The 25886-nt window shown below is 44.1% G+C and overlaps 1 protein-coding gene across 1 annotated transcript in view; it reads right to left on the bottom strand.

Annotated features, from left to right (window-relative positions):
- Positions 1-25886, bottom strand: part of ABCA12 (ATP binding cassette subfamily A member 12) — a 75418-nt gene that overhangs the window by 27708 nt on the left and 21824 nt on the right. The window contains exons 8-29 of the mRNA XM_079311102.1: positions 24632-24744; positions 23484-23580; positions 19255-23355; positions 18536-18651; positions 17752-17858; positions 16049-16302; positions 15826-15938; positions 15296-15420; positions 14367-14540; positions 13356-13520; positions 12182-12383; positions 11453-11592; positions 10772-10891; positions 9562-9652; positions 8120-8299; positions 7075-7381; positions 4966-5080; positions 3474-3803; positions 2743-2812; positions 2507-2641; positions 1720-1875; positions 803-980 (exon numbers count right to left, since the gene is read on the bottom strand). Coding sequence (XP_079167228.1) covers positions 803-980; positions 1720-1875; positions 2507-2641; positions 2743-2812; positions 3474-3803; positions 4966-5080; positions 7075-7381; positions 8120-8299; positions 9562-9652; positions 10772-10891; positions 11453-11592; positions 12182-12383; positions 13356-13520; positions 14367-14540; positions 15296-15420; positions 15826-15938; positions 16049-16302; positions 17752-17858; positions 18536-18651; positions 19255-23355; positions 23484-23580; positions 24632-24744 — 7389 coding nt within the window. The remainder of the gene's footprint in view (positions 1-802; positions 981-1719; positions 1876-2506; positions 2642-2742; positions 2813-3473; positions 3804-4965; positions 5081-7074; positions 7382-8119; positions 8300-9561; positions 9653-10771; positions 10892-11452; positions 11593-12181; positions 12384-13355; positions 13521-14366; positions 14541-15295; positions 15421-15825; positions 15939-16048; positions 16303-17751; positions 17859-18535; positions 18652-19254; positions 23356-23483; positions 23581-24631; positions 24745-25886) is intronic.

Raw genomic sequence — 25886 nt, 5'->3', positions numbered from 1 at the left:
GAGGATGCATCTCAGACCACCCTTCACCTTTGCAGAGTTTTTCTCTCTCCTGGGACTTTTAACCATCATTAAAAGGCAGTAACTTGTGACCTTACTCAGGATTTGAAGCCTGTGCTAAGTTTCAGGAAGGTTTTCTACTTTTCTGCATATCACCTTTGCTACACTTTGCAAACAGAATATGAGGTGAATTGATAATAAGCTGAGGTGAAGCACACATCTGTCTTACTGGATTTGGCTCTTCTGAGACTTCTATTTATCAGCTTAATGTTGCTTTCAGAGATATGCACATATATATCAGTGGAGAAATCAAGTTCTACAGGTCTGTTTTAGTGCTGTTATCTAACAAGTCAAATAATAATTTATAAACAGCAAGGCTGAAAGGCCAATGCATTAATCCCCTGTCATTCCAGCCCAGCCAACACATGACTCTGTACAGCTGAAGTGTATCTTTATTAAGTTTTCTTGCTGGTATCACTTCAGCTTTGCTGTGTGCACGAGCTCCCCACAGCTTCCAGAGCAACCTAACCCCAGGCCATGGAACAAAACACCTGAAGAGCTGCTGGGCTGTGCATCCCAGGTACCTCACCAGATTAAAAAGCATGCTCCTAAGGAGAGAAGGACCTTTTAGAACCTAAAGAGCTCTAATGGATGAAGGAACTCCTGGGATCATCCATGAACAAGATGAAGCGACCTGAGGGATTTGGCCTAATGAAGCACATCCCCCAGTCTCCCACTGCCCTCTTGCTCACCCAACCACACCCCACAGGACAAAAAAGAGCAGGATAAATTAAAGAATACACACATGGTTGTAGTTTTCCCAGCTCCATTGTGTCCCAGCAGGGAAGTGATGTTCCCTTCATAAAAGTTGAGGCTGAGGTTGTCCACTGCAGCTTTGGATCCATAAACCTTTGTTATACCATGGAGGGAGACTCCCAAGGGAAGGTCAGTGGGCTCTGGCTCCACGTGAGGGTGGGGGGCACCTTTGACAACAAAGAGAGGGGTCAGGGACACTTACTGCAGTGCAGCAGGTGCTGTGCTACTTTTCTCATCTCAGAGAAAACCAAAATACAGCAAAGGCAGGTGCCTTTCAGCCAGGAATATTGAGAACGTGTCACCAGATCTGCATCATTTTGAGCTCTATGGGATTTTTCCTTTTTACTTCTGAAGCTTCTAATAACTCCTGACAACAGGCATTAATCACTTCTGAAAAGGTCTCATATTTAGGTGTTTCAGAGCACCTAACTTTATTTATACTAAGCAAGCACAGAAAATTAGAGAGCATGAAGCAAAACTAGGGAGTTATTTTCAGCTGGGTGGAACCAGCAAGCTTTTATGTATGATCTCAATATTTTACAGGCTAAACATTTAAAGAGATAAGCAAAGAAACACACATGCCATTTTACCAAGTGGAAACCTGTATTTGCTTGCCCAAACAAAAGTGTATTTCTGCATAGAGAGACAGGCATGGAAAGTAACTCCCCAATTACAGTACACACAAATATGTGTGTGAAAATCAGTACTGACTCCCCACAACAAATAGAAAGAATATAATTTAATAATGCCAAATCTCCATTAATGTGAGTACCAGCTTTCAATCTTTCCTGTCCTTCAAAACAACTCTCCATGTTGTTTTCTGAGTACAGTGCCCCTTTACAAATTTAGCTTTGTTTACCCAAAATATAAGTTAATATTGCTACCCCCCATCTAGTATCCACATACATATCTTGTTGGGGAGGGTGACTTCTTTCCTGAACATCAGCTTGGAGAAGAGCAGGCCTCTTTGTTTCTCATTCCAGAAGGGCAGGTAGCTGTTGTATTCAATCCAGTAAGAAGGAAGCAGTGGGAAGTACCAGGGAGCAGCCATTCCATATCTACCTGCAGGAACAGGAGTCTCATTCAGAAGTGCCACTGTTGGGGTGCACTCAAAATAGCAAAAACTTCACAGAGATTTGTTGATATGCTCATGCACTAGCAGGACTTGGTAGAGACTTTTTGTGATTGGCACAATAGGAAGCACTCACTAATTTGTTATTCTGAGTAACTCCATAGCTGGAGGCAGGAAAACTTTACATTTTCCACTGGGTAGATTTCTGTATGCCAGTGGACTGCTTCATTAGGTGGGGAAGAAAAGCAAAAGACAAATGTACTGGCTCTTGCCAAAGGCAGGAATTACTTTTTGAAACCAAATGATGTAAGTAACACAGCTTGAAATCACTCAGCTGACAAATGCAGTCTAACATGCTCCCCTCCCACCCCTCCAGACTGCAATCACACCCTCCTTTAGCTTCTTCAGGAGACCCACCCACCCTATGGTAGGCTATAGGATAGAAACTCTAATTCTTTCTTGTTCTGTTTTCTCAGTGTCATTAATAGGCTCAGACATTCACAAAGTCATGCTCCCTTTGGTCTGGGACAATGTATGTGTTTCACTGCCTCAGCCAGCTCTGTCTTCATTGCTCTCCAAAAGAGATGCTACAGCACCACCCTCAATGCTTTGCATCCTTACCTGGGAAAACATTCCTTATGTACCACCCCAGGATGAAGTAAATGAAGGAGTCTATCAGAATGAGCCAGCACATCCAGCCAAAGGAAGTGTTGTCTCCAATCATTGGGGACTTGTACATGTTGTCCCACTGCAATCCTGCAGAGAGGAGTTGAGAAATACAATCAGAACCCATCTCAGCCAGTGAAATATCAGCCCCAGGAGAGCTCAAAGCCTGGCATTGTCTGCCATAAACTCACCTATGCCCTGTGCCTCGTAGCGAGCAATGTATTGACTTGCATAACTGAAGGCAGTTGGAGACAAGAGACTCTGGGGAATAAACAAAATTGAAAACAAGGAACATTTGAATTAGTCTCAAAGAGAAGTCAGGTCAATCGATCAGGTACCTCATTGGCTTATTCCAACAGCCAGAAAAATGAGTGTTGGGTTTGGTTTTTTCCCAGCAGTCACAAGGAGCACTGGACCAGGTCTGTGCTACCTGAAATATCTCTTTAGAGCTTGACTTTCTTTTGCTTCCCTACCCAGGACACAACTTCCTCTCTCATACAGGGCTTTATTTTAGGCTTTTGAAATACAGCAGTGCTTGAGAATTACCTCATGGAGCTATGTGGTTAATTCTTTTACCACTTGCATTAATAGATGTAATTTCCTGAATTTGGTGACTCAGAAAACGAGACTGGCTTCTAGAACCTAACACCTACCTACTCTGTCCCTTGGTAAGAAACAAAACTTTACATCTACTCCCATGTGTGGGAACTGAGACACAGGAAGCCAATGGATGATCTGAGGCAGCAATGGCAAACCCTTTACTGAGACAGTAACATCTGGAGGTTCCACCGAGATGGAATATTTGGAGGTCCCACCGAGAGATCTAACAGGCACCCAACTCCCGTGTGTTTGGGACATGGGACACAGCAAGAGCTGCAGTGCCTCCAGACAATGCCTGGAAATGTGGAGCAGCAGAACCCACCAGGAGGCTCTTGACAGAGAAGCTCAGGTGGTTCTCGATGACGAGCAGCACGATGAAGGGGAAGAAGGTGAGGATGTAGACGAGGCTGCCCACCAACGCCGCGATGTTGGTGTTGTTGAAGAAAACGCTGATGAAGTAGCTCATGGCTATGATGGACAGGCTGTAGTCCATCAGGTACAGGAACAGGAGGGCTGTGTCTGTCTTGGGAAGGATCTCACCCACTTTCAGAACCACAATGAGGAAGGTGACAGTGATCAGGAGGAAGATGGCACACTCGATGAACCAGGCGATGAAATGGCTGCTGGCATTGACGCCCATCATCTTCATGTACTGCAGAGAGGAGGGTAAAATAACCATCACTAGTGGCATTTCAGAGAAATGATGAGATCTTTCTGCTGATAGTGAATGATTTCACAAGCTCCCAGGCAGCTTCTGGCCTTAGATTTGTAAGTTTTCTAAAGCCTTTTGGTTATTTTTTTAAATAATGATCATTGATCCCATGGCTTAAGCTTAAAAGCTCTCAAATGTCTTTGAAACCCCAAGACAACAAATAACAGCTAGATTACTATGGTTAGAAGGAAGAAATATTAATTTATATTATTGATGATTAATTCCCCATACTGGCATAAAACTGTACATATGTATTGATAAATCCAGAAGAAACTGCAGGTGCTGTTGTTTTTTTTTTTTTTTTTGTGGATTATTACACAGCTAAAATTGTCAGTGATGCCCTGGTCCTTGGAGACAGTGAAAATGGTTGCCTAAATTAGAGTAGGAGACTACCAGGGAGCACACACTGGGGTTCATTCATTTTCCACCTCATCACAGGTCAGAGTGTCCTTTATTGGAAGAGTTTTTGGAGAATCAGTATTTGTTTCCATGGTGTTGGATAAAAAATAAATCTGCTCAAAGCTTTTGTTGCTTGCTGAAGCTTAGTTTGACAAAAGTCCTTTGCTGTTCATCTCTGTTGACAGTGATCACACTGAAAACCTGAGTTAATTTAATAAATTCCCAATGTCTCAATGTCATTTCTTTTCAGCAGGCAAGCTGAATGAAGAACTTCATTTCAGAGGAGCTGATGTAATATGTAGCACCTTCTGAAATATTAAGTATAATAACTTCAAGGATAGGAAATAAGTCACTTTTCATGTCTTTGTCCCCAGCAGATATGACTCAAAGTCAATTTTTAGAGAGCTTTAAATCTTCAGAAACCCTGTGATTTTGTGAGGTGCCCACAGTTCCTGTGTTCAGCACTGCAAAGTAATACTCCCTCCACTTGAAGGGCAAACACCCTGCACTCCCATGGCTTTGAGCTTGGTTATAATGTCAGAATTCACACACTGCAGGTCACCTAACATACCTAACAATAGATATCTGGAATATTTTCCTTAATGCTTGTTTTGCTCCATTTAATATTGAACATCAGACACACTAACCACGAATAAGGAAAATCTGTTTATAATTCTGCACGCCCCAGAAAGTTTCCCCATACCTCATAAAGCCTCAGATCTTTCTCCTGAACAAGTGTTTTAACAAAATCAGCTATAAACAGCACCCAGGCAGCCATCAGAGCAAATGGAAGAGAGTAGGTCACGCTGGTTAAGAACCTGTAAAAGGCAAAAGCAGGCTTTAGCTGAATGCTAAATGTTCTGGGGATTAAGGCTTTACACAAGAATATATTTTTCAGAACAATACTCTGGCACAGGAAAAGACATGGTTATATTTCAAAATGTGGAGTAAAATTAGTAATTACAAGAAAAAGACTCCTTTGCCTTTGCATTGGATTTTCTATTCATCAAACTCCTGACTGCTCAGAATCTTTTTTTTTTTTTTTTTTTTTTTTTTTTTAGTTGCAGAGGGATTTCCTTGCTCAGCAGCACCACTGGCAGGAGCAGGAAGAGCCATGGGCAGTGGCATCTCCTGGCTCTCTGATGGGCTGCATTCCATTTAGAGACATCCCAGCAACCAGCCATAATTCCCAGTTCTGTTCACAGATATAGTGGCCAAATTTCATGTTCAGGCCATATTTCCTGGTGCTGGAGTCTAGATATGGGTGCTTTCCTACAGATGGTCTGTTCTACGACCCCACAGCACAGGCACTGCAGATCCAGGTTACATTTCTTGGCTCCTCACTTTAATTAAAACCTTCATTCAGTGCCAAATCTGTAAACAAAAAAAAAAAAACCCTAAACAGTGGCCAATAATAAATTTCACCTTTTGCCACAGAAAGCAAGTTTTTATAGCAGGAGATTCTTTTTTATTGCATCTGCAGGGCTTATGCTTTCCTCCTTGATTTCTAAACCTGGCTTAAAACCCACAGTCAGTGTTACTCCTAGAACAATGTACAATAACAGTGAGAAATGAACACTATATTTGTTTTTAGATTTTTTTTTTTAACCTGTAAAGCTGAAAATTTCCTATAAACCAGTGTTTTAGGAAATTCTTCCATGCAAATGAAGCCTTATTTATAAAGAACCAGGAAAGGCTCCTAAAAATTCAGCAGAGCCCAATATCTTTTCTGTACTGGTTTATATATATATATTCCCCTTTACTCTGCAGGATAACTGCAATAAAAATTGATAAGCAGGCATTTTGTGATGACTTCTGCTGGATGCAACTCCAAAGCTTTGAGGTACTTTTAATAATTGAGCAAACATGTCCCTCTGAACCCAGGCTAGGGAGGGAAACCCAAAGGCAAGAGGTTTTTTCCAGCAGCCCAAGAACAAAAAGAAGCAGACAGGACTGGAGTCAGTGCTTCCAGCAGCCAGGTAATCACTGTACAAAAGTTTCTCTCAGCAATAAGCCAGGAATTTGCTGCAGAACTGGGTTTGGATGCTTCCTGCCTGTGTCCTGGTGGGCACCTCACATGCTGCTGCCCTGAGGAGAGGTTATAGGTCTGCAGCTCTCTTCAGGGACAGCTGACACAGATTAACAGGTCTTCTGTGGCTACTAAATGATGTCTTAGAGCTCCCAAAAAAATCTTTTGGCTCATGCAATAGGCATGGATGTTTTTTCAGTAGGAAAAGCTCCTAGATCCAGCCTATCCTTTTGCTCAGTCAGGGCACAGTGACCTTCACATCTATCAGTACCTGCTGAATATCCTTCAGAGATCCATGATGGACACTGAAATCCCTTCTCTGTGTGTTTTCCACTCAGTTTGGCCACTGTAAAGCTTAAAAACCTAGGCACCCTTTTTTTCCCAATAAATCTATGTTATAACTTCTGCTGCATTGTCTGCATGTGAACACCTGCAGAAGAAGCCAAGACTCATATTTAACCCAAGTTCTGCCAACTCTCAACCCCACTATGTGTAATAAAACAGGGACAGGGAATTTTACCTGCTGTAAAACCTACAGTTACCACCACAATCCAGGTATAAAGAAAGCACAGAAAACAAAAGATTAAGAAAACTAAACAGACCATCTTAGAGTCCAAAATTCCCTCTTTTTTTAAACACTTGAGAACAAACTCCAACTGAACAGAATTAAATTATTTTTATGCTGTTTAAGCTTGGTATTAAGGAAAGCAGCACAGCTGGTGAACTCCACCAGACAGGAATGAGCTGACACAAAACACGAAGCGAAAAGCCACCCAAACTTACATATCCTTGTTGTAGCAGGGGTAAGGCATGGCCTGGACCTGAACAGCAATTTCCTCTGGTTTCTTGCCAGTCTGCAGCTCAATAATGGCCCTTTCAATGCTGTCCTGGATGTAGATGAAGGCCCTGCTGTAGATCTGGCTCTGGGAGGTGGAGTTGTGCGGGCCCACGGTCCAGATGCGCTCCCGGATCCTGTTGGTGGTCTGGGTTATCCTGCTGCTCATCCTGATGGTGTAGTTGAGCACAGGAGGGAGGGACAGGCCCCCATGGACTGAGTGTCCAGGGCTTGAAGGCAGCTTGAAGATGATACCTGGGAAAAGAAAGGGAAATGTTCTATCCAAAACGTTTTTCCTGATTATTCCATGTGTAAAACATATGATACAATGGAGGACAAACAGAGAAGAAAACTGCTACTACAGGAAAGGAAAAATATTACCTGGGTTTGAAGTTCCAAGAGAAGCAGAAGTTTCTATCTACTCCTCAATTATGAAGTATAAAACCAAACAGGTCACAGGATTTATGAGTAAATCCTAACTGAAGGTATCTAAATATTACAATACATTAGTGATAAAAAAGTAAGTTCCTATTTCCTGCTCCCTTCCACACCCTCTCTGCAGTTTGATTCCACAAATGGGGAAAAGTATGACTGAGAAGAGCCACTACACCATTATGGTGCTTGGCTAGAATATCTCAAGTGATTGATGACCCTCTAATAAATTGAATTGTCTCATATTTGGACTTGAGGATCTTAAAGGTCTTTTCCAACCTGACTGATTCTCTGATTCCTTTCTTGATTAAAGCACCTTTTCCCGTGGAAGCTTGAAAGTGGCTGCCCAAAGGGCACCTTGGAGCAGTGGGATTTTATAAAAAGTGAGAGTTAATCAAGAGAAATCAGATCACAGTAAGGGAAGAGGAGGTTTGAAAAGGAGGTCTCAGCGTGCAGGTCCCACACACACTTGCACCAAATCAACTGCAAATATTTTAAGCTGTATTCCCACATTCTATCAGGTGAAATTTAACTGACAGGGGAGTTGGGACTGTCACATACTTGCAAACAGCTCATTCTTCAGAAAGAGCTCCTTGGCCACAGCTTCCATCTGCTCCAAGTCCTGCACTGCCCAGATGCGGTTGAAGGAGACACAGGAGGACACGTTCACAGCCAGGGCAGCCAAAGTGTTCAGCTGATCCACAATGTCAGCATTGTTCTGCAATTCCAGCCTGATATCATCTAGGGAAAAACCACAAACAAACCCTCCAGCATCACTGCACCCAGCAAAAAAACCCACTCCATCACTCTACTGCTTCACACTGATGATGACACCAGAAAGGGGGAAAGAAAACAACCCCAAACCCATCACAGTAAATATGAAGTGTGAAATACATTTCTGAACTCAGCAGTGCAATGAAGCCATGCTGTTGACCCAGTTCTTATGTTAATCATTTCTAATATGCTCCTGAGCTTGCCTTTGGGAGGATGCCAGCAATGGGATGTGACAGCCATCCCAAATCACAAGTCCCCACTAACCTGCTGAGGCTTTAGACCTGCTCATGGTGCTCACCATTCCTTCCACACCCTCTGGTTTAGGATGCAATCAACTTGCCTGCTGAGCTGCTGTGTCTCAGGGGAGGATGTGCTTTATCCAAGCACATCAGGGCAGAGCTGTGTGTGCTGTGCTGATGTGTGGACTGAGCCTGATGCTGCAGTTAATAAAGATGCTGCTGTTTGCTGGCAGGTTTCAAAGGTGGCTGCATAATGCAAGGTAACTAATGTGAAACAGCTGCTGAAGGCTCTGTGGCTTTATGGGGAGTTAAGGCAGGAGTTGTTGCTCATGAATAACACAGGGGTCATCACCAACTGGATGTAAATGACTGCAACAGACCATAATCACTCTTGGCTGCTGCTGGGCTTTGCTGGCACGGCCCAAATTTACAATGGCATGCAAAGGCAGGTAGGGACAGCAAGGCCAGGCAGGAAGGGGCTGTGGTCCCCATGCTGTGCACTCACAGGGGATGCACCCACCACCACTGTCACTGGTGATTCTCACAGTGCAAGCCCACCAGAGAACAGCAAACTGCAGCAGAGCATCTCCTGCATTGATGCCTCTGGCTCCATCAGCCTGGGGACGTTTATCTGATCCCATTCCTGCTCTGGAGAACTTTTCATCTGAACCTCGGGAGCTCTCCACGTTTTCCAGCAGTCCCAGGTAGCTCATTTGGAGCCATAATTACAGCTAAACAGTGTCCTCCAGTGGCCACACACCGCGGCAAAGCCTCCCATCCCTCCACCCCTGAACACCCAGGAGAAACAGCCCTTCACACCAACTCTCTAAGAGTCTTTTCCTGGAAGATTTCTGGATCACACCTGGGATTGCCTTGCCCTGGAGCCTCCAGCATGGGCCAGAGAAGAGCAGACTAGGGGATGGCTCCATCTGGAGCTTCCAGACCTGGAGAGCAAGTAAGGAAGAGGGCAGCACATCTGGACACACTCACCCAGCTCATTTATCTGACTCAGGAGCTCAGCTGCATCCAAATCCACCATCAGCTTGATGAAAACCTGCACAAAGGGGTTCTGCAGGGCGTTCTGTCAGCAAGCAGAGAAAGACAAAGCATCAGCTTGACCAGAAACCTCTTGAGCTCACTCATTGTGTGCTTCTGAAACACAATGGAGCAGCTGCCTTCACTGAGCATTTGTACAGCCCCTTCCCTGCTCCCTTCACTCTGCATCAGCATGGGGAAATGCCAGCAATGAGAATGTCACAGAGAGCTCTCTGAGTCCGACTCAGTGCTCCTTGAGTCAAGAAAGGATTCTAACTGAGTCCCATGAAAAAAAAAATCATGGATAATTTTAGTTATTCCAAGAGTAAATTTCCCTTGTGTCTGTTTGAAGTCTTGTGAACACAGCCAATGCACAACACATAGCCAACCAAAACCTGACTTGGAGATCAGCACAGGTTTTTGTTTGGCTGAATATTTCATTAGTCCACCAATGGCTGCAATCAGCAGAGAATATTTAATTTCACTTTTGCATATTTCACTCCGGATTTTCTCTTGGTGCCATGAGAACTAGAATGAATTCCAGCCCCTAAAATTAACTGCTAATGCTTTTGGGTTCCAGGGACCTCATTTTTGTAAAAAAAGGAGACAATTTTTAGTACAGAGAATGGGAAACAAGTGTGTGTAACATTATAGTCTAGTGCCTTCTGTATCCAAGCAAGGCTAGGCTTCTTAGGAGGGGGAAAAAGAAATTTTATTTATATTCACTGAGGTACAAAACATATTCTAGCTCTTATGTGTGTACCCAGAACTACATGTTTATTAAGGATACTGTTTCATTTTCTGAAAAAGTCATTTCTTGCCTGTCTTGGCTGGCTGGATCACTCCATCATGCAGAAAGTTAATTTACAAACTGAAGAGTGTTCCCTGCTCGTCTTAGCCCTCCAGCAGGTCCCAGCATGGCCAGGGTCAGGGAGCATTTTGCAAACAGTTCATTTGAGAAAGAGAATTTGCAGGGAAAGGTGACTCAGGAGCATCTCTATTAAAGGGAGCAGGCAGGCACAGAAACTGTGAAATCCAGGACATCCTGAGAGGGGTCACCCCAGCTGACCTAAGATATCCCTGGATCCCCAGTTTACTTCAGTGAACAAATCCAGCCTCTCAGTTCCCTCCTGGCAGAACACAGAGGGGAGGTAGGAAGTCATACCTTGATCATTGGAACTGTCTGGTTTAACTTAGTCAGTGAATTCATGATGACAGGAGACTGGTCCAGCCACTCCTGGGACTTCAGGGCTAAATCAGCCATATGCTCCAGGGTTGCATTTGACTACAAAAGAAGCCCATGACATATAAGGATTAATTTATTCATTGCCTTACAGATTTTGACCAATAAATAAACCAATAAAACAGCTGAGACCAAATTTGTTTTCCTTAGGATTTTTCCTAGCATCCTTCATCGTTTGGCAAAATGCCCCTTAACACACTGAATTTTTGCAAGTACTGAAAAATATTATATTTAGAGCATATCTTGAATATCTGCTTTCCTTCTACCACTGGTCTGCCTGTGAACAAACACTGGTTACTGCATTTGTCCTAGGAGACACATTTCTCCTACTAGCTGAAAATATGGGGGTGAAACTTCATAAACTGAAGGCCTTAAACAATAGTCCTATAAATATTAGACCAACAGCAGCTTCTGGAGGGAAGATTCAGTCAAAGACAAAAGATGACTCATATGGCCAGGAAGGCAAGTAGGAAAAGATAATTTGATGAATATTCCAAACAGTGAGAAAGCAGCCCTCTGCTTCCCAGGGAAACAAGTCTGTGCTAGATAAATTCCAACCCCTTTGCATTAGGTGCATCCTGATGTCCTGGAACAGAGCCATACCTTTCCCATGATTGCTCGAGTTTCTGGGGTATCTGGTGTGAAAAGGATCTTCCCAAGCACCATTGGTTTTAAGAAAGACCAAATCAAAGCTCCAGTTGGGGTCTTGACCAGGTCCAGGTAAAAGGATAAGCAAAACGGGGCTGCAAGGGGAGAAAAGCAAAACAAATTGCACAGAGAACAAACAGACCAGACACAAGAAAGCTCCCAGTGTGTTTTTTCTCCCATCTGCCCAGTTTGTTGCTCTGGCCAGTGAATGACTTCAGGGCCCTCTCCCCTGACTGATTTAATGCATCTTGACAAAAGCAATCCACCCCCAAGATCTCCTGTTGCTGAACTCAAGACAACAAGAGCCTCGCTGCTCCAGCCAACATTATCTGCTCGAAGGTTAAATGGAGTTTTGTGAACTCAGAGGAGCTAATAATGTCAGTACAGTCAGAATAACTACACATCAAGAAAAAGCAGTGACCTGTCGAGCCCCAGGACCAGACCATCAACAAATGGGAGACAGTGCAGTGTCAAGCACTGCTCTGCTGCACAGGCAGCTTTCCCTTTGAACATTTATGGAAATAAACCACCAATAATTAGGGCAGTGCAGATCTTCAGCTACCATAAATAATGAGCACTTACAGCCCTCAGAGACATATGGAGAATAGCTCAGCACTAGATCTGTCTGGAAATAGCAGAGTTCAGCTTTGAAACCATTGTGCCCTAGGGAAAAGCCAGACTTACTGGAATCCTGAGGAATCCCATATTTCCTCATCAGCTTTTGGACATAGGCATCCTCTGCATGAGAACTGTTGCTTACAGGGTCTCCAAAGTCTGGAAGCAAAGACTCAAAAAACAGGGGTGTGATCTCCTGGTTGCAAAGGACTTTTGACATGGATTTAAAAGTGCCATGTGTTATCCTGAAGTTGTTTGGTTTCAATAACACCTGCAGAAAAGACAAAACACAAATAAATCCTGCATGCTGAAAGCACCCCACCTGGAGAGAAATAACAGAATGAGAAGGAAAGGACTGAACATTTTTATACTGCTTTCTTATGAGAAATCTGCCTTTATAAAAAGAGGAACCATCATGGAAATCATGCATTTTTGATTGTGACAGAGGTGGCACATTTATTTCCAGGTATGACAGCCAATGTGGGAAAGTGCCTACAATATGTGCAGAGAAATTCCCTATAATGTCTGGTGACATTCACACACCTGGGTTACAGCACAGATTTGTCACATGGATGTGCATATCTCTCATCGATGGCTGCACGTGGCTCTGCAATGTGCAGGCAGAATGATGACCAGGAACAATTCCTGTCACTTGTGTTCTCCTGGACCAAGGATCAGAGATGAATTGGACACTGTGCTGGATGAAGGCAGTGCAGCCTGGAGTTACTGCAGCTGTCAGAGCAGTAATGGGTTTGTACTGAATGCTTTGGGCAGTCTCGAGGCTTTGGGTGTGATCTAATGCACACTAAAGCCAAGGCAGTTTTTTTGCTGCTGACTTTGGTGGGTTGCCTTTAGCAGGCAGCTCTCTAGCTGATCCTTCCAGTATTTTGCTGAAGTCCTCCCTCCCTCAAGACATTCTTGCTCCAAGTGTTTCTCCCATACCATGAGCACATGATGGTCCCACTGCTCCAAATCAAAACTCTCCCAGGAAGGCAACATAGAATGGTTTGGGTTGGAAGGGATCATAAAGCTCATCTCATTCCAATCTCCTGCCATGGGCAGGGACACCTGCCAGAAGCCCCATCCAGCCTGGCCTTGAACACTTCCAGAGATAAGTTTGATAGAGCTTTTTCTCAGAACAGAATCTACAGTTTAATGCACCCATGGCTTCCAGGGTGAGAAATTACTGTGGAAACCATTTCAGTGGTATTTTGCCTCAAAAGCACATGCAGGCTACACATACCTTAGTCAGTGGCATTTTCCTGGATTGTCGGAGCTTTTTCAGGGAATGAATGGCTTGCAGCAATGGATCAATGCCAGATTCAACCTGGTGTCTGAAATATTTCATTTTTGTCAGAAGGCCTAGCATCTTGTCCATGGGTTTCTGAAGTTCCTTGGGGAAAAACATCTGCAAGAGGCAGGAAGGAAATCAATTATGATCAGCACAAATCTGCATTAACAGGCATGCACACACCCATATTGTGTCAACTCAAACATGAGCACTGTGGGATTTTTAGGAGGCTATACAGAGTGGGTGTCCCATGGGAAATGAACTCCTAAATCCCCAAGCACTTTTGCAAACCATTCCCCTGAACATTACATAATCTAATAGTGAGTTTTCAAACACCTACAGTTGGGAAATATGTGTCACCTATCAGCTGGGATATGATCAAATCTCTCATTTTCACAGGTGTCAAACACTATGAGTGACTTTTGACCTGAGCCTAAATTCATTGCCATTGTCATTTAACAACTTTTTTTGCCCAGGATCGCTCCTGTATTTTTAAATACATGCTCACTATTCATTTCTCCATGAATGTTTTCTTAGATTCTGTTTCTATATTTGGAGGGAAATTTGAATTATCTAATAATTTTTTAGTTACAAATAGATAGGGAAAATATATCTTACAGGATGTTTTCCAGGGTTTCCCTTTTCAAGGAATCACAATATTTAGCTATTTTGGGTCAGCTGGGAGTGTTCAAAAGGTTGTGACAGCACATAAAGGATATTAGCAGACAGGGAGGCATTCAGAGTAAGTCCAGTGCCTTTAAATGAGGTTTGCTGCTTCACACCAGCTGGGATTCTCATTTATATCCACGCTGTCACAGCATGGACATGCAATAAAAACTGCTGCATGAGCAAAGCCTGATCTTTGGCTGGTGTAAATCAGTGTAGCTCCTGGCCACTGCAGTGATATTTTACAACCTCTCAGCCACCAGGTGCAGCAAAGCACTCTAAAAACCCAGCACTAACCTTGTACAAGAAACTGTAAATGTCCAGGTGTCTCAGCAGGGTGAGCCCAAGGAGGTAGGTGCTGCGAGTCCTCTCTGGCAGAGGGAGGCTGCACAGCTCCTGCAGCAGCACCTGCAGCTGTGGGTCAGCAGTATGGGCACTGCAGGACTCCAGCTGCAGCACCTGGGAGATGAGCTGGGTGTGCACAGAGGGAAAACAGAATGGTTAGTGGTGCACTGCATGCTCCACCATGCCTGGATTGATCTTGCCTGGCTGCTGCTCTCTCCACAGTGCCATATTTCAACCACCCAAGAAGCAGAAAATGCCTGCCCATTACTCCCACTCCCAGGGACAGATCCTAAGGACTGTGGTTTACTACCCAGCTTGCACGGTAGTAAAAGCCTTTGTGGCTTCAATTTCTCACTGACTGATGCATGTGAAGTTTGGAAAAGAGTCCAGTCCAGACAAGATGGCTGGGAAGGGGAAAAGCACCTGGAGCTCTGCTTGCAGGAGTAGGAGGCTGAGGAAGGGAAGCTCATCTCTCATTCTGGGAGGGTATTTTTGGACCCTGAGTGCTCTCACACATTGTGGTTACAAATGTACTTTTCCACCTGGACTGGGATCTGACTAAAAACCCTGCTCAGCCCCCACTAGTGTGTCCCAGAGAGCTGTGCCCTGCCCAGATCAGAGCCATCCTCTGTAGGCAGCTCCTGGTGACAGCCAAAGGGACCATATGGCCCCCAGCTCCAATGGCTGGGCTGGCAACAGTGATGCTCCTCCTGCATTCCTGGTGTCTATTCCAACCCATAATATGCTCTGCTGTCTGTCCCTCTGGGGTCATCTGTGCTGTCACACACCCTGCTTAGCTGCATTCACTAACAAATTATAGTTTTAATGGTCTGAGCAGTAGAAAGCAGCAAGATCTCCCAAAAGGATAACAGCAAGCTTACCCTACTGCTGTTTTCTGGGAAAGGTGCTTCCAGAAGAGCATCAATGCTGGCTGTGGACAACCCTGTTGTGTTTCTGAGGTCCTCTTTGAGCTGGTCCACATTTTTAAACACATCTCTTAACTTTTCTGGAACAAACAGTCAAAGAACAATTGATGTAACAGCTTTCTCCAGTCACACAGCAAATCTCAAGCACATAGAGAAGACTTTGTGTGAAGTATGGAACCTCACTGCTAAGAAAAAAATCTGAAAAAACTTGGAGCATGCACTCATTATTTCCTATATTTTACAGTCTGGTTTGTGGGCTGAAATTATCACGTCCCAGGACAGCAAAATTTGCTCAGACAAAGACTTGGTGCTTTCCAAACCACACTCTTTGAACAGAAGTACCTCAGACAAAGGATCCCAAGGTCATGGTGTATAGTTATTCCATTAATACCATTTCTTCCTGAGCAATTCTTGGGATTTCCAGCAGAAAGTGTGCTACCAGTAGTGATGATTACCAACATTGTAAAGAAAATACAGAAGAGTACCTTGCTTGTTTGAGTCTGTCAAGCCCTCAGTGATGTTCAACATGGAATTCAAAGTAGCCATATACTGAGGAATCTCTTGAAAGAAAGCAATTTCTGGTACATCTTCTTGAAGCCTGAATTGGAGAAACAAAACAACAAAAAGAGCTGAGAATATAAAGAGAAGGCAAGAAGTCATTTCATAAGCAGAATACTAAAACAGTCTAGCTCAGAGGGAGAGCCTCACCACTTCAGCTGTGCCTGGATGTCTGTGGCATCCCCAATGAGCACATTTTGGAGCTCCTGGGAGATCCTCCTGTGGCTCAGCATGTTGGTCACAAGCTGGCTGCTCAGCTCAGCAATGTGGAGGAGCTGCTCCTGAGACTGGCTCTGCTCACACAGCTCCCCAAAGGGAACCTCAGGGAGGTGGCAGAGTTGCTGGATTGACTTTGAGCTCTCATAGTCACACAGAAGTGCTGTCAGATCCTGGAGGCGAGAGATCTTCAAAGGACATATTGGAAAAAAGGAAGACAAATGCACAAACACCAGTTAGATGACAGAATGATAAAAGGCAAGCTTTGAAGAGTCTAGCTGTCCCTTTCTGTCTCTCCTCAAGACTAAGATTTTAAAATATATATATATATATTTTTAGTTCATTCAAAAGGTCTCCAATAGAACAGCTTGTGGCAATCACTGTGTGAGCTGCTGGCAGACCTGGCTGGATTTAATAAACCTTGCAAACCTTAACATGTCATTTCCCCTGCCCAACACACTTAGACAGCAATACTCCACTGGACTTGCCTGTTTACTAATTAATCTTCTCAGACACCAAATAAATCTACCTTGCACAACAGGTTTAGCCTTTCAGATACCACCTGGTCATCTACTGCAGCACAGGAAAGAGACTTGGCCAGAAGTCAGAGCTTCCTCATCTGCCAAACCATGTAAAATGATAGTCCTTTGCTATTATGGGCTTCCCTCTTGTCTGACATCATTATTTACATTATCAGGCTCTTAAGGGAAGAATTATTTTCAGGTTTATGCCTTTAAGTACCTGTCACACTGAGGCTCATCATATTATTGTTACAGATATATTACACAGCAACAACATTGCATACTGCTGTATTTTTTTTAAAGGACTTTTAAATGCTATTTCTCATATGGAGCAATAGACTAAAGTGCATTCATGCTATTAAGTGCAGTCATGAATGCATGGGCTAAGAAGCATTTTATTCAAATGAGGCATTGCCAAACCCAAAGCTGGTGAGGGAACTCCAGGAATCAATGGTGGTGCTTAATCTCAGAAGCCATTCTGGTGTTGTGAGACATCTGGGGCCAGGGGAGCATGTGGGGACTTGACTTTAGCCACAGTGGTGTTGGTACAGCTCCTTAGGCACAGCACTAACCCAGTTAGTCATGCTTCTAGCTGCCAATTAGGAGTGTCCAACTTCATGGATTTTCAGCAGAGCTGAGGTATCTAATCCCTATCTCTGCCTTTGAGAACTCCTCCCAACCTCCTCCTCAAGTGTGGCTGAGGCATCCCAGAATGATCTCAGCTCTGCAAGGTGCTTCACTAAGTCTCAATACACTGAGCTTTAAAACTACAGGTGCACTGAGGAACATGCTGCCACTGGCCATCTCTGCAGTGCCCATCCTTCTGGGATGGCTGGTGGAAAACTGAGCCATCCTACCCAGCACATGGGAGGACAGCAACACCTCTACCTCCTCTGAAAACTCAGTAGGGACAGATAAAAGAACAAATTCCTCAACCCAGTTTACAGGTGACCTTCAAATACAGGCAGCAGGCAGAACATAGAGCTTTAGTCCTAGTTTTTATCAGCTGTTCTCTTAAGAAAACTTTTTTTGCATTTGCTGTTTTTCAAAACCACCGTTGCACATTCATGTATCACTGCAGGATGTCCTTCAAGTCAGCATTTTAAGCAGACTCACTTTTAGCTTCAGGAGCTCTGGTATGGATGAATGTTTCTCAGAGGTATTATTTTGCATAAAAGAGTCCTTCTTCAGATGAGGTTGCTTCAAAAGCAGCGTGATGTTTTCTGTGCAGGGGAAAAAAAAAACAATAGTTACTCCAGACAAAAATGCCAGAAACTTCACAGACAGGAATATCAGCACTTTTATTCTGAGGCCAACTGAACATTGCTACTTTCCACCAAACTCTCATGGCTGAGGACCTCTAAAATCACAGAGCAAGGCCTAAATTGTAATCTGGGTTATAATGGATTGAGTTCAAGTAGGTGCTCTGTTCCTAGTGAAATCCATCCCATCCTGGCAACAGGTGCACAGGTAAAACCTCTCAGATGTTACAGTAAGCACAAATGATGAGCATCTATGTGAAACACCACCTTAACTCTCAGAAATAACTGCTGTCATATTACAGCTACATAAAGATGTGAAGGGAAAGAGGTTTCTGTGGGTAAGATTGCTTTGTGTGACTGTCAGCAACCTGTCATCACAGAGAGAAGAGGAAATGTGCCTTCTGGAGAGACTGGGATGGAAACTCATAATCACAACCTGACATAACTCAAACAAAAAAAAAAAAAAAAAAAACCATAAAAAACCCCAAAACCACTAAGTTTGGCTTCCCCAGGTCTCACAGCTCCAGTTAATCCCCAGCAGATAAAGCCATGTAGCACCACTCCTTCCCACCATTAGACAAAAAACAGGCAGGACACATCCAGCTGAGGCAGCTCAGAGTTAATGAAATCATGATCACCTGTCAATTCCCCATCTTCAGCTTCCAGGGCATTTATTAAACACATCAGGTAAGGGTTGTAGCTGTTATTTGCTGTCACCTGCAAGATGGTGTTTTCAAATTCTAAAAACAGAAATCTGAAAAATAAGATAGGAATTTAAATCAGCTTCTCTTTCAGAGACAAGGTATATATCAGTGAGCAGCCTGTCAGCTGTGGATGCTGTTCCTTGGCAGAGTAAACAAGAATTCCAGATGAAAGCCATCTCTCCTAAGTGGGTACCCTCCCAGTTTTATTCCATCAGTTCTTTTTCCTGTTATTTCCCAAAGCTGTCATTCACTCTCAAAATAAGAAAACACACTTGAAAAGTTCACATCTATGTGATGGATGCATTGCTTAGATGGAAAGGCACACCTAAGGGAGACTGAGGATCAAAAATTAGAGTCAACCCACAAAGAAAGGTTTTTCCAAAGAGCCTAAGTCTGGTGAGACTCCTTCAGGACTCTGTTCCACTGTGCATTGATACATGCCAACACACAAAATACTTTGTAAGTCTGACTTTTAGCTCAAGGAGAAGTTTCCTCTTCTTCACTTTAACCCACATTGTACCTTGTGTCCTAAATCACAGTGAGTGCAGGCTTAGATTGTTCCACTGGAAGAAAATTCCACACTTCTCATGCAGGAATGAGACTGATGGTCACAACTCACCCATGGAATTACAACACTCAAAACCCAAACTCACCGTGTGATCAAGCTGGTTGGGGACAGAGTGTGGTCACTCAGGGTCCAAGGCAGGCTCTTGTTGTAAAGGGTTTCTGCCACCACAGTGAAGTGATGAGCAACAACATCAATCACACTGTCAAAAGTGGTTTTGTTGGAGAGAAGAGCTGAGCTGGAACTCATATTGAATTCATTCAGCAGGCCAGAGATGTCCAGCTCCTTGAGAATGTAGAGGGTGGCTTCTGTGATTTCTAGAGCTGACAGATCCCTGGCAGAGTCACTTGCCACTGCTTCCAACAGCCTTGCAAGGGAAGCTCCTTCCCTTAAATTCCTCTTGGTGCTGAGGAAGCTGTCAAACACAGCCCAGACACTTGTGTAAGGACTGCTTTCAGTGAGGTTAAAGGTGCCCTGGAGCCTCTGCAGCAGGTTCTGGAGCTCATCCTGTGCCACACTGGAGAGCATGGCCAGGTTATTCCAGCTCAGCACTGTTTCATTCAGGGCAGGAATGAGCAGCTCCAAAAGCTGGGATGGGAACACATCAGCCACAGCCTGGGCTGGGATGGGGCACCAGGCATCACCCTGCACCAGCCCCTCTGTGGCTGCACTCAGAGCTCTCACCTTCTCCTGGAGCCACGAGTTTCCCAGCTCAGAGACAAGGTTTACCTTGGAAAGGAAATTCAGAGAAAAATGCAGAGCTCTGCTGAGGCACGACAGCTCCTTGGAAAATCTCTCCCTGCTGTGGTTGTAGGCAGCAGCAAACTCTGAGGACATTTTCAGGTTGGCTATGGCCAGCTGGAACATCTTGACAAAGGTGTCATTGCTCCCTGTCCCACCCTGCATGCCCAAGGAGTCCAGGAGGGGCTTGCAGGGGCTCCTGGCTGAGGATTCCCTCAGAGTGGCATTTTCAAACAGCACCTCAAGGGCAATGCTGAGCACATCTTCAAAGGAGCAATTCTGGAGTGTCCTGTAGCCAGTGCTGCTGCTGTCAAGGAAAGGAGCCAAGGCTAAATGGAGGAACTCCCAGATTTGTGCCTGTAGTGAGGTATTGTGCTGTGAGGGAGACTGGCTGAACTCCTGCAGCAGCAAACGTGAGAAATTATAGACAACAGCCATTTTTTCCTCAAATGTTTTGTTTAAGTTGGTGTCATGAAGAACTTTCATTCCTGCTCTCCAAATTTCCATCAGTCTCTGGGTATAGTTACTGTAAGAATCAAGTAACAGGCTGATAGATTCAAGCTCCCTGATGTTATACCTTCTCTGCAAACCTTTCAAAGCTGAGATACCCCTCTGCATGGCCTGCAAGTACATGGAGATGTTGGTTCCCCTGGAGTCTTCTCCATCATACAGCTCAAAGATGGAGGAAGCAAAGTTTTGCAGCTGCTCCAGTTCCTTACTGAAAGGGAGGCTGGAGTCATTTTTCATCCTATTTAGCAGATTTTGCAGCATGTCTAGAAGTGACTGGGCAGTGAGACTGTCTGTACTATTCCACTTCAGTGACTGGAGACCCTCAGCAATGTGCCAGAAAGCACCAAGTTCATTTTCCTGCCTTCCAGGAGGGAGTTTCTGCATTAGCTTAGATAAAGAAGAGATCAGCAGATAATGATCACTGGTATTCACCTTTGCCATGGCACCAAGAAGCTGCTCAAGGGACAAAAGGTGTTCTGCAAAATTTTCAGAAGTTCCAGGGGTCAACAAGAAGTCAGAAAATAATGATGACACTTTTTCATTTGTGCTGAGATAATTTTCAATGTCTTCAAGCGAGATTGCATCGAGTGCAATCATTTTGAAAACCTCCCATGCATTCTCTGTATTAAAATGAGTCCTGTTTAAAATTATCTCATTCCAAATCACTGCAGCCATAGTCAGAACATCTTGATTTTCTTTTCCATAGGGATTAGAGTAGAACAATCCTTCACCACTCCCTTCATTCAGAGAAAGTATTTCCTCAAATATTCTTTCCAAGTCCACTGTGCTGTCTGTGGCAGAAGCTGAACTCAAAAGGAGTTTCAATGAACTATACAAATCACCCAGCTCTGAGGATTTAATTGCTTCAGTAGAATTATGAAAGATCTGCTGCACCAATGCTTTTCCAGGAGCTACCCCCAAGTCCACGAGGATTAGAGCTCTCTTCATCATTCTCAGCAGTTCCACATATTCCCCCACTTCAGTGAGGCTCCATTTGGAGGTCAGCAGGCTGCCAGTGGCACGCCACAGCCGGGAGAAGTGTCCCCACTCAGGGTGGCTGGCAGCAGCTCTGCCCACCTGCAGCAGCTCATAGAGACTGCTGTTCCCCATGTGAGCAGGAGGTGACAGCTGGGGAAACACAGGCAGCCCATCCCAGCCTGCTGAGCTGTCAGAGGAGTTCAGGGAGCTCAGCACTGTTTCATTCAGGGCAGGAATGAGCAGCTCCAAAAGCTGGGATGGGAACACATCAGCCACAGCCTGGGCTGGGATGGGGCACCAGGCATCACCCTGCACCAGCCCCTCTGTGGCTGCACTCAGAGCTCTCACCTTCTCCTGGAGCCACGAGTTTCCCAGCTCAGAGACAAGGTTTACCTTGGAAAGGAAATTCAGAGAAAAATGCAGAGCTCTGCTGAGGCACGACAGCTCCTTGGAAAATCTCTCCCTGCTGTGGTTGTAGGCAGCAGCAAACTCTGAGGACATTTTCAGGTTGGCTATGGCCAGCTGGAACATCTTGACAAAGGTGTCATTGCTCCCTGTCCCACCCTGCATGCCCAAGGAGTCCAGGAGGGGCTTGCAGGGGCTCCTGGCTGAGGATTCCCTCAGAGTGGCATTTTCAAACAGCACCTCAAGGGCAATGCTGAGCACATCTTCAAGGGAGCAATTCTGGAGTGTCCTGTAGCCAGTGCTGCTGCTGTCAAGGAAAGGAGCCAAGGCTAAATGGAGGAACTCCCAGATTTGTGCCTGTAGTGAGGTATTGTGCTGTGAGGGAGACTGGCTGAACTCCTGCAGTAGATGTGTTAAATTATAGATGGGGTTAATTATGTCTTCACTGGAACTTTCATTGGCACTTGCAAAATGAAGGATTTTCATTCCTGTTCTCACGAGTTCAGACAAGCTCTCCAAGGTTTTATTGTTCAAATTAAAGAAAAGATCTATAGATTTTAATGTGCTGACATTATAATTCAGCTGTAAGTCCTTTAATATGTACAATGTCTTTTGGATGGCTTGAGTGACTTGTGAGATATTGGCCACTCCAGAGCTTTCCCCAAACTCTTTAAACACAGCTGTTATAAATTCTGACAGCTGATCCAATTCTTCACTGAAGACACCACTTGATCTATTATTCAGCTTTTGCAAATGGCTGTCTAACACTTCCAAAAACTGCCCATAGGCAATAGTGGCTGTGTTATTCCACTTCATGGATCTCAGCTTCTCCCCAAGGCGCCAGTAGACATTCAGTTCATCCCACCAGGCTTCACCCATGGACTTCTCCACAGCCCTCATCAGCTCAAACACAGGCAGCAGGAGGTACTGATAACCCACATTTACACCTGTCTTTCTAAAAAACATCCTCTGGAGAGCTAGGAGCTGCTCTGGGAAGTTTCTGTAGGACTCAGGTTCAAGCAGATCATCAGAAAACACAGATGGGACTTCTTGCATTTCGCTCAAAAGGTCTCTGAGACCTTCCAGAAGTGATGGCATGCTTGTGGAGAGCAACATTTTGAGAGCATCCTCAGTTTGCAAAGTACTAAAATTAGAATTATTTAGGAGAGTTGGATTCCAAAGCATTGTAGCTAATTTTAAAGCCCTCTGAATTTCTTGCCACTGGGTCATTGTATTGAAAATGGAAGTCCCAATAAAGTTGCTCTGTAATTGCAGTGATGTGAAGTTATAGATTTCATCAATTATTTCCTTATTATATGGTTCCTTTAATTTATTATCATGATGTGGATTCATTCCCAGTTCAAGAAATGCATACAATTTCTGTAATGTTTCATTCTTCAAATTTCTGAATAGATTTAAGCTTTTTAATTCACTTCTATTCATTTTTTCCTCAAAGCCTCTTAAACGATGTAGATGCTTTTGTATGGCTTCTAAATCATCTGAATTAATGGACCTCTTGGAGTGCTTTCCACCAATCTCTGGTGACTTTATTTTTCTGGAGGGGAACAAAAAAGTGTTTTAGTGAATATGAAATCAATGCAAGTGGAAATGTAAAGTGATTTAGAGCAAAGAACATAGATTTGAATTACACTGTTAGTAATATCCCTTTAGCTAATGTCTCACCTCAGAACTTCCTCCAATTCAGATACTAAAGTGTGATTGTCTTTCCAGTGAACAAAGGAATTACAAATAAATCTGGTCACCCAGCTTCCATCTTTATCTACAACAAAAATGTGAAGAGCATATTAGTAAAGATCATGTAATTCTGGAACCTGAGAAGTGCTATAATGGCAAATCAATCCATGATAACATGCACATATGAAGTCAGGCTCCTACCACAAGCCACAATACACTGCTTACAAATTTGAGTGTTCTTTTGGGGTGTAACTCTTTCCTGGCATTTTGAGGGAAGTGAGGATGCTGCTTGGCATCCCAGAAATTACTTTCTGTGCTGAAATAATTCAGAACAATTCAGTGCTCCTATGATCTGGATGCTCACAGAGGTCTCCTCCTGCTTTGCTGCCAGTTATGCAGAGTAAGGTAGCCAAGTATTTATTATGGTTTCTTCTCCTTCATTCAAGGTTGCTTTTTTACTGCTCACACATAAGCTCTGTCTGCAGCACCATCTATGTCTCCACCCCATTTACACTCATCTTGATATCCCTGTGTGGCCAGTCCTCTCACCAGCCACTTCCCATGTTTTTCCTACTTGCACACCTCGTCTTTCTTCTTACCCACCTCAAATTCCACAATTTCTGCAAAACAAGCAGAGAAGGGACAGCAATCTCCATCTGTCCCTTACATTTAGTTGTTCCTTTCCCTTGCCAGTTCACAGATCCCCAGTTATAGAGGGGTATCCAGGACTGTCCTTGCTGGGAGGGTCAGGGATTTAAAGGAATGGCTCACCTGGATGTAAACAGCAGCCCAGCTCCTGCATTGACACACTGAGCTGTGTTTGAGAGTCCACAACCAGAGGCAGATTTTGACATCACCCCCCAAAAAAGCAAATCAAGGTAAAACATTGCTGCTCCCCATTTTCACTGAGGCTGCAAACTCATGTTAATTCATTGTCTACTGACAAACCCAAGCCTTTTTACTTCTCCATCTGAAATAAGGCAGTTTATTCACATTTGTAAAGAGCTGAAGGAAGAATCCATTATGCTGAGCCCTGAACAGTGTGCAATCTGTATGGTTACTTATTTGCCTGCAGTTTGCTTCTCCTCAGCACCAGAGGTTTTCAGCAGAGATATGACCCAATGGAGGAGCCTTACCTTGCTCCAAGCAGTTCAGGGAATGTGGAGAATCTGTAACCCCATTCTGAACAGTTTCAGAACTATCATCACTCACAAGAGATGCAGAGACATTCTGAGCTGCCAGCACAACACTGAAAGAGGGGGGGGAAAAAAAGGAAAATAAATTGTGGCTACAGGTTTAGGGGAAGAGATAAAACAAATGTTCTAATAGGAAACAGCTGGAGTATAGCCTATCATTCTTAAAATGTCTGACAGACAAGACATCACCCCTATTTTTAATTATTTGATCATGCACAAGATACAAACACAGGGGCTTTGTTGGGGAAGCCATGGTAATGTATTAGCATAAACATAGGTGTGGCACTCACTAGGTGCACTTTTTCAGAGAGTTATGTAAAATCTACAGGCCAATCTACTAAAATCCAGCCAGCAGGTCTCAGAAAACACCCAGGTGACACTCCAGCCATGTGATTCACTGCTGCAGGGGAATTTCCTCCTAAAAAACCCAAGAGCCACGGAGACAAGACTCCAGGGAGAGCAGGGATCCCAGGGGGAAAAACATCCATGGAAGGAAGAAGCAATCACAAATAACTGTTGCCATTTCCAATTCTCCTTCTTTCCTTTTTCATGCTGTAATAGCCAGGCTGACAGGGAAGCAAGGAATGTTTTTCAGTCTTAGGAAGGAACTAGCTGATAATCAGGCATATTGTATCACAGAGGAACTCATTTAAAGGACTGCCTGCTCAGGTGTGCAGGTTACTGAAAACTTCACTTGGATTATTAGTCTCTTTTTTTTTTTTTTTTTTATTCCTGTATAAAGAGCAGCCTTCACTGTAGCTGTGGGGTCACTGTCTCTCTCACTGCCTGAAGTTGTGCAGGTGATGCACAAAGAACCTGGCTGGGCATGAATAAATACATGCTGCTCTGTGGGAATAAACTGCTACTGAGAACAGAGCACAGGGATCTCATCTCCCCTAATTTAACATAATGTCTGTGTGCAGGCTTCGTGGGCTTGGTGCTCATCATTTTCATTCTGCAGATGTGCTTGCAAGAGCCTTAGAGGGGAAGAAACTCAGTTATAAATGACATATTTAGCTGAGCAATGGCAGAGCCAAGGAGGAGGCAGGCACAGGCTTGGCAAAAAGGGATGAATATCACGCAGATCAGAAGGCAGCAAACATGGAAACAAGTGTTGCTGCTGCCCTTTTATTTCAGTCTTGCAGGGCTTCTGCAGACTTTGGCTGGGGAGAAAAAGCTTAGCTTATGTGTTTAG

The sequence above is a fragment of the Erithacus rubecula genome (genome assembly GCF_903797595.1).
Source record: "Erithacus rubecula genome assembly, chromosome: 8".
NCBI lineage: Eukaryota > Metazoa > Chordata > Aves > Passeriformes > Muscicapidae > Erithacus > Erithacus rubecula.
This window is presented reverse-complemented; position numbering and strand designations above follow the sequence as displayed.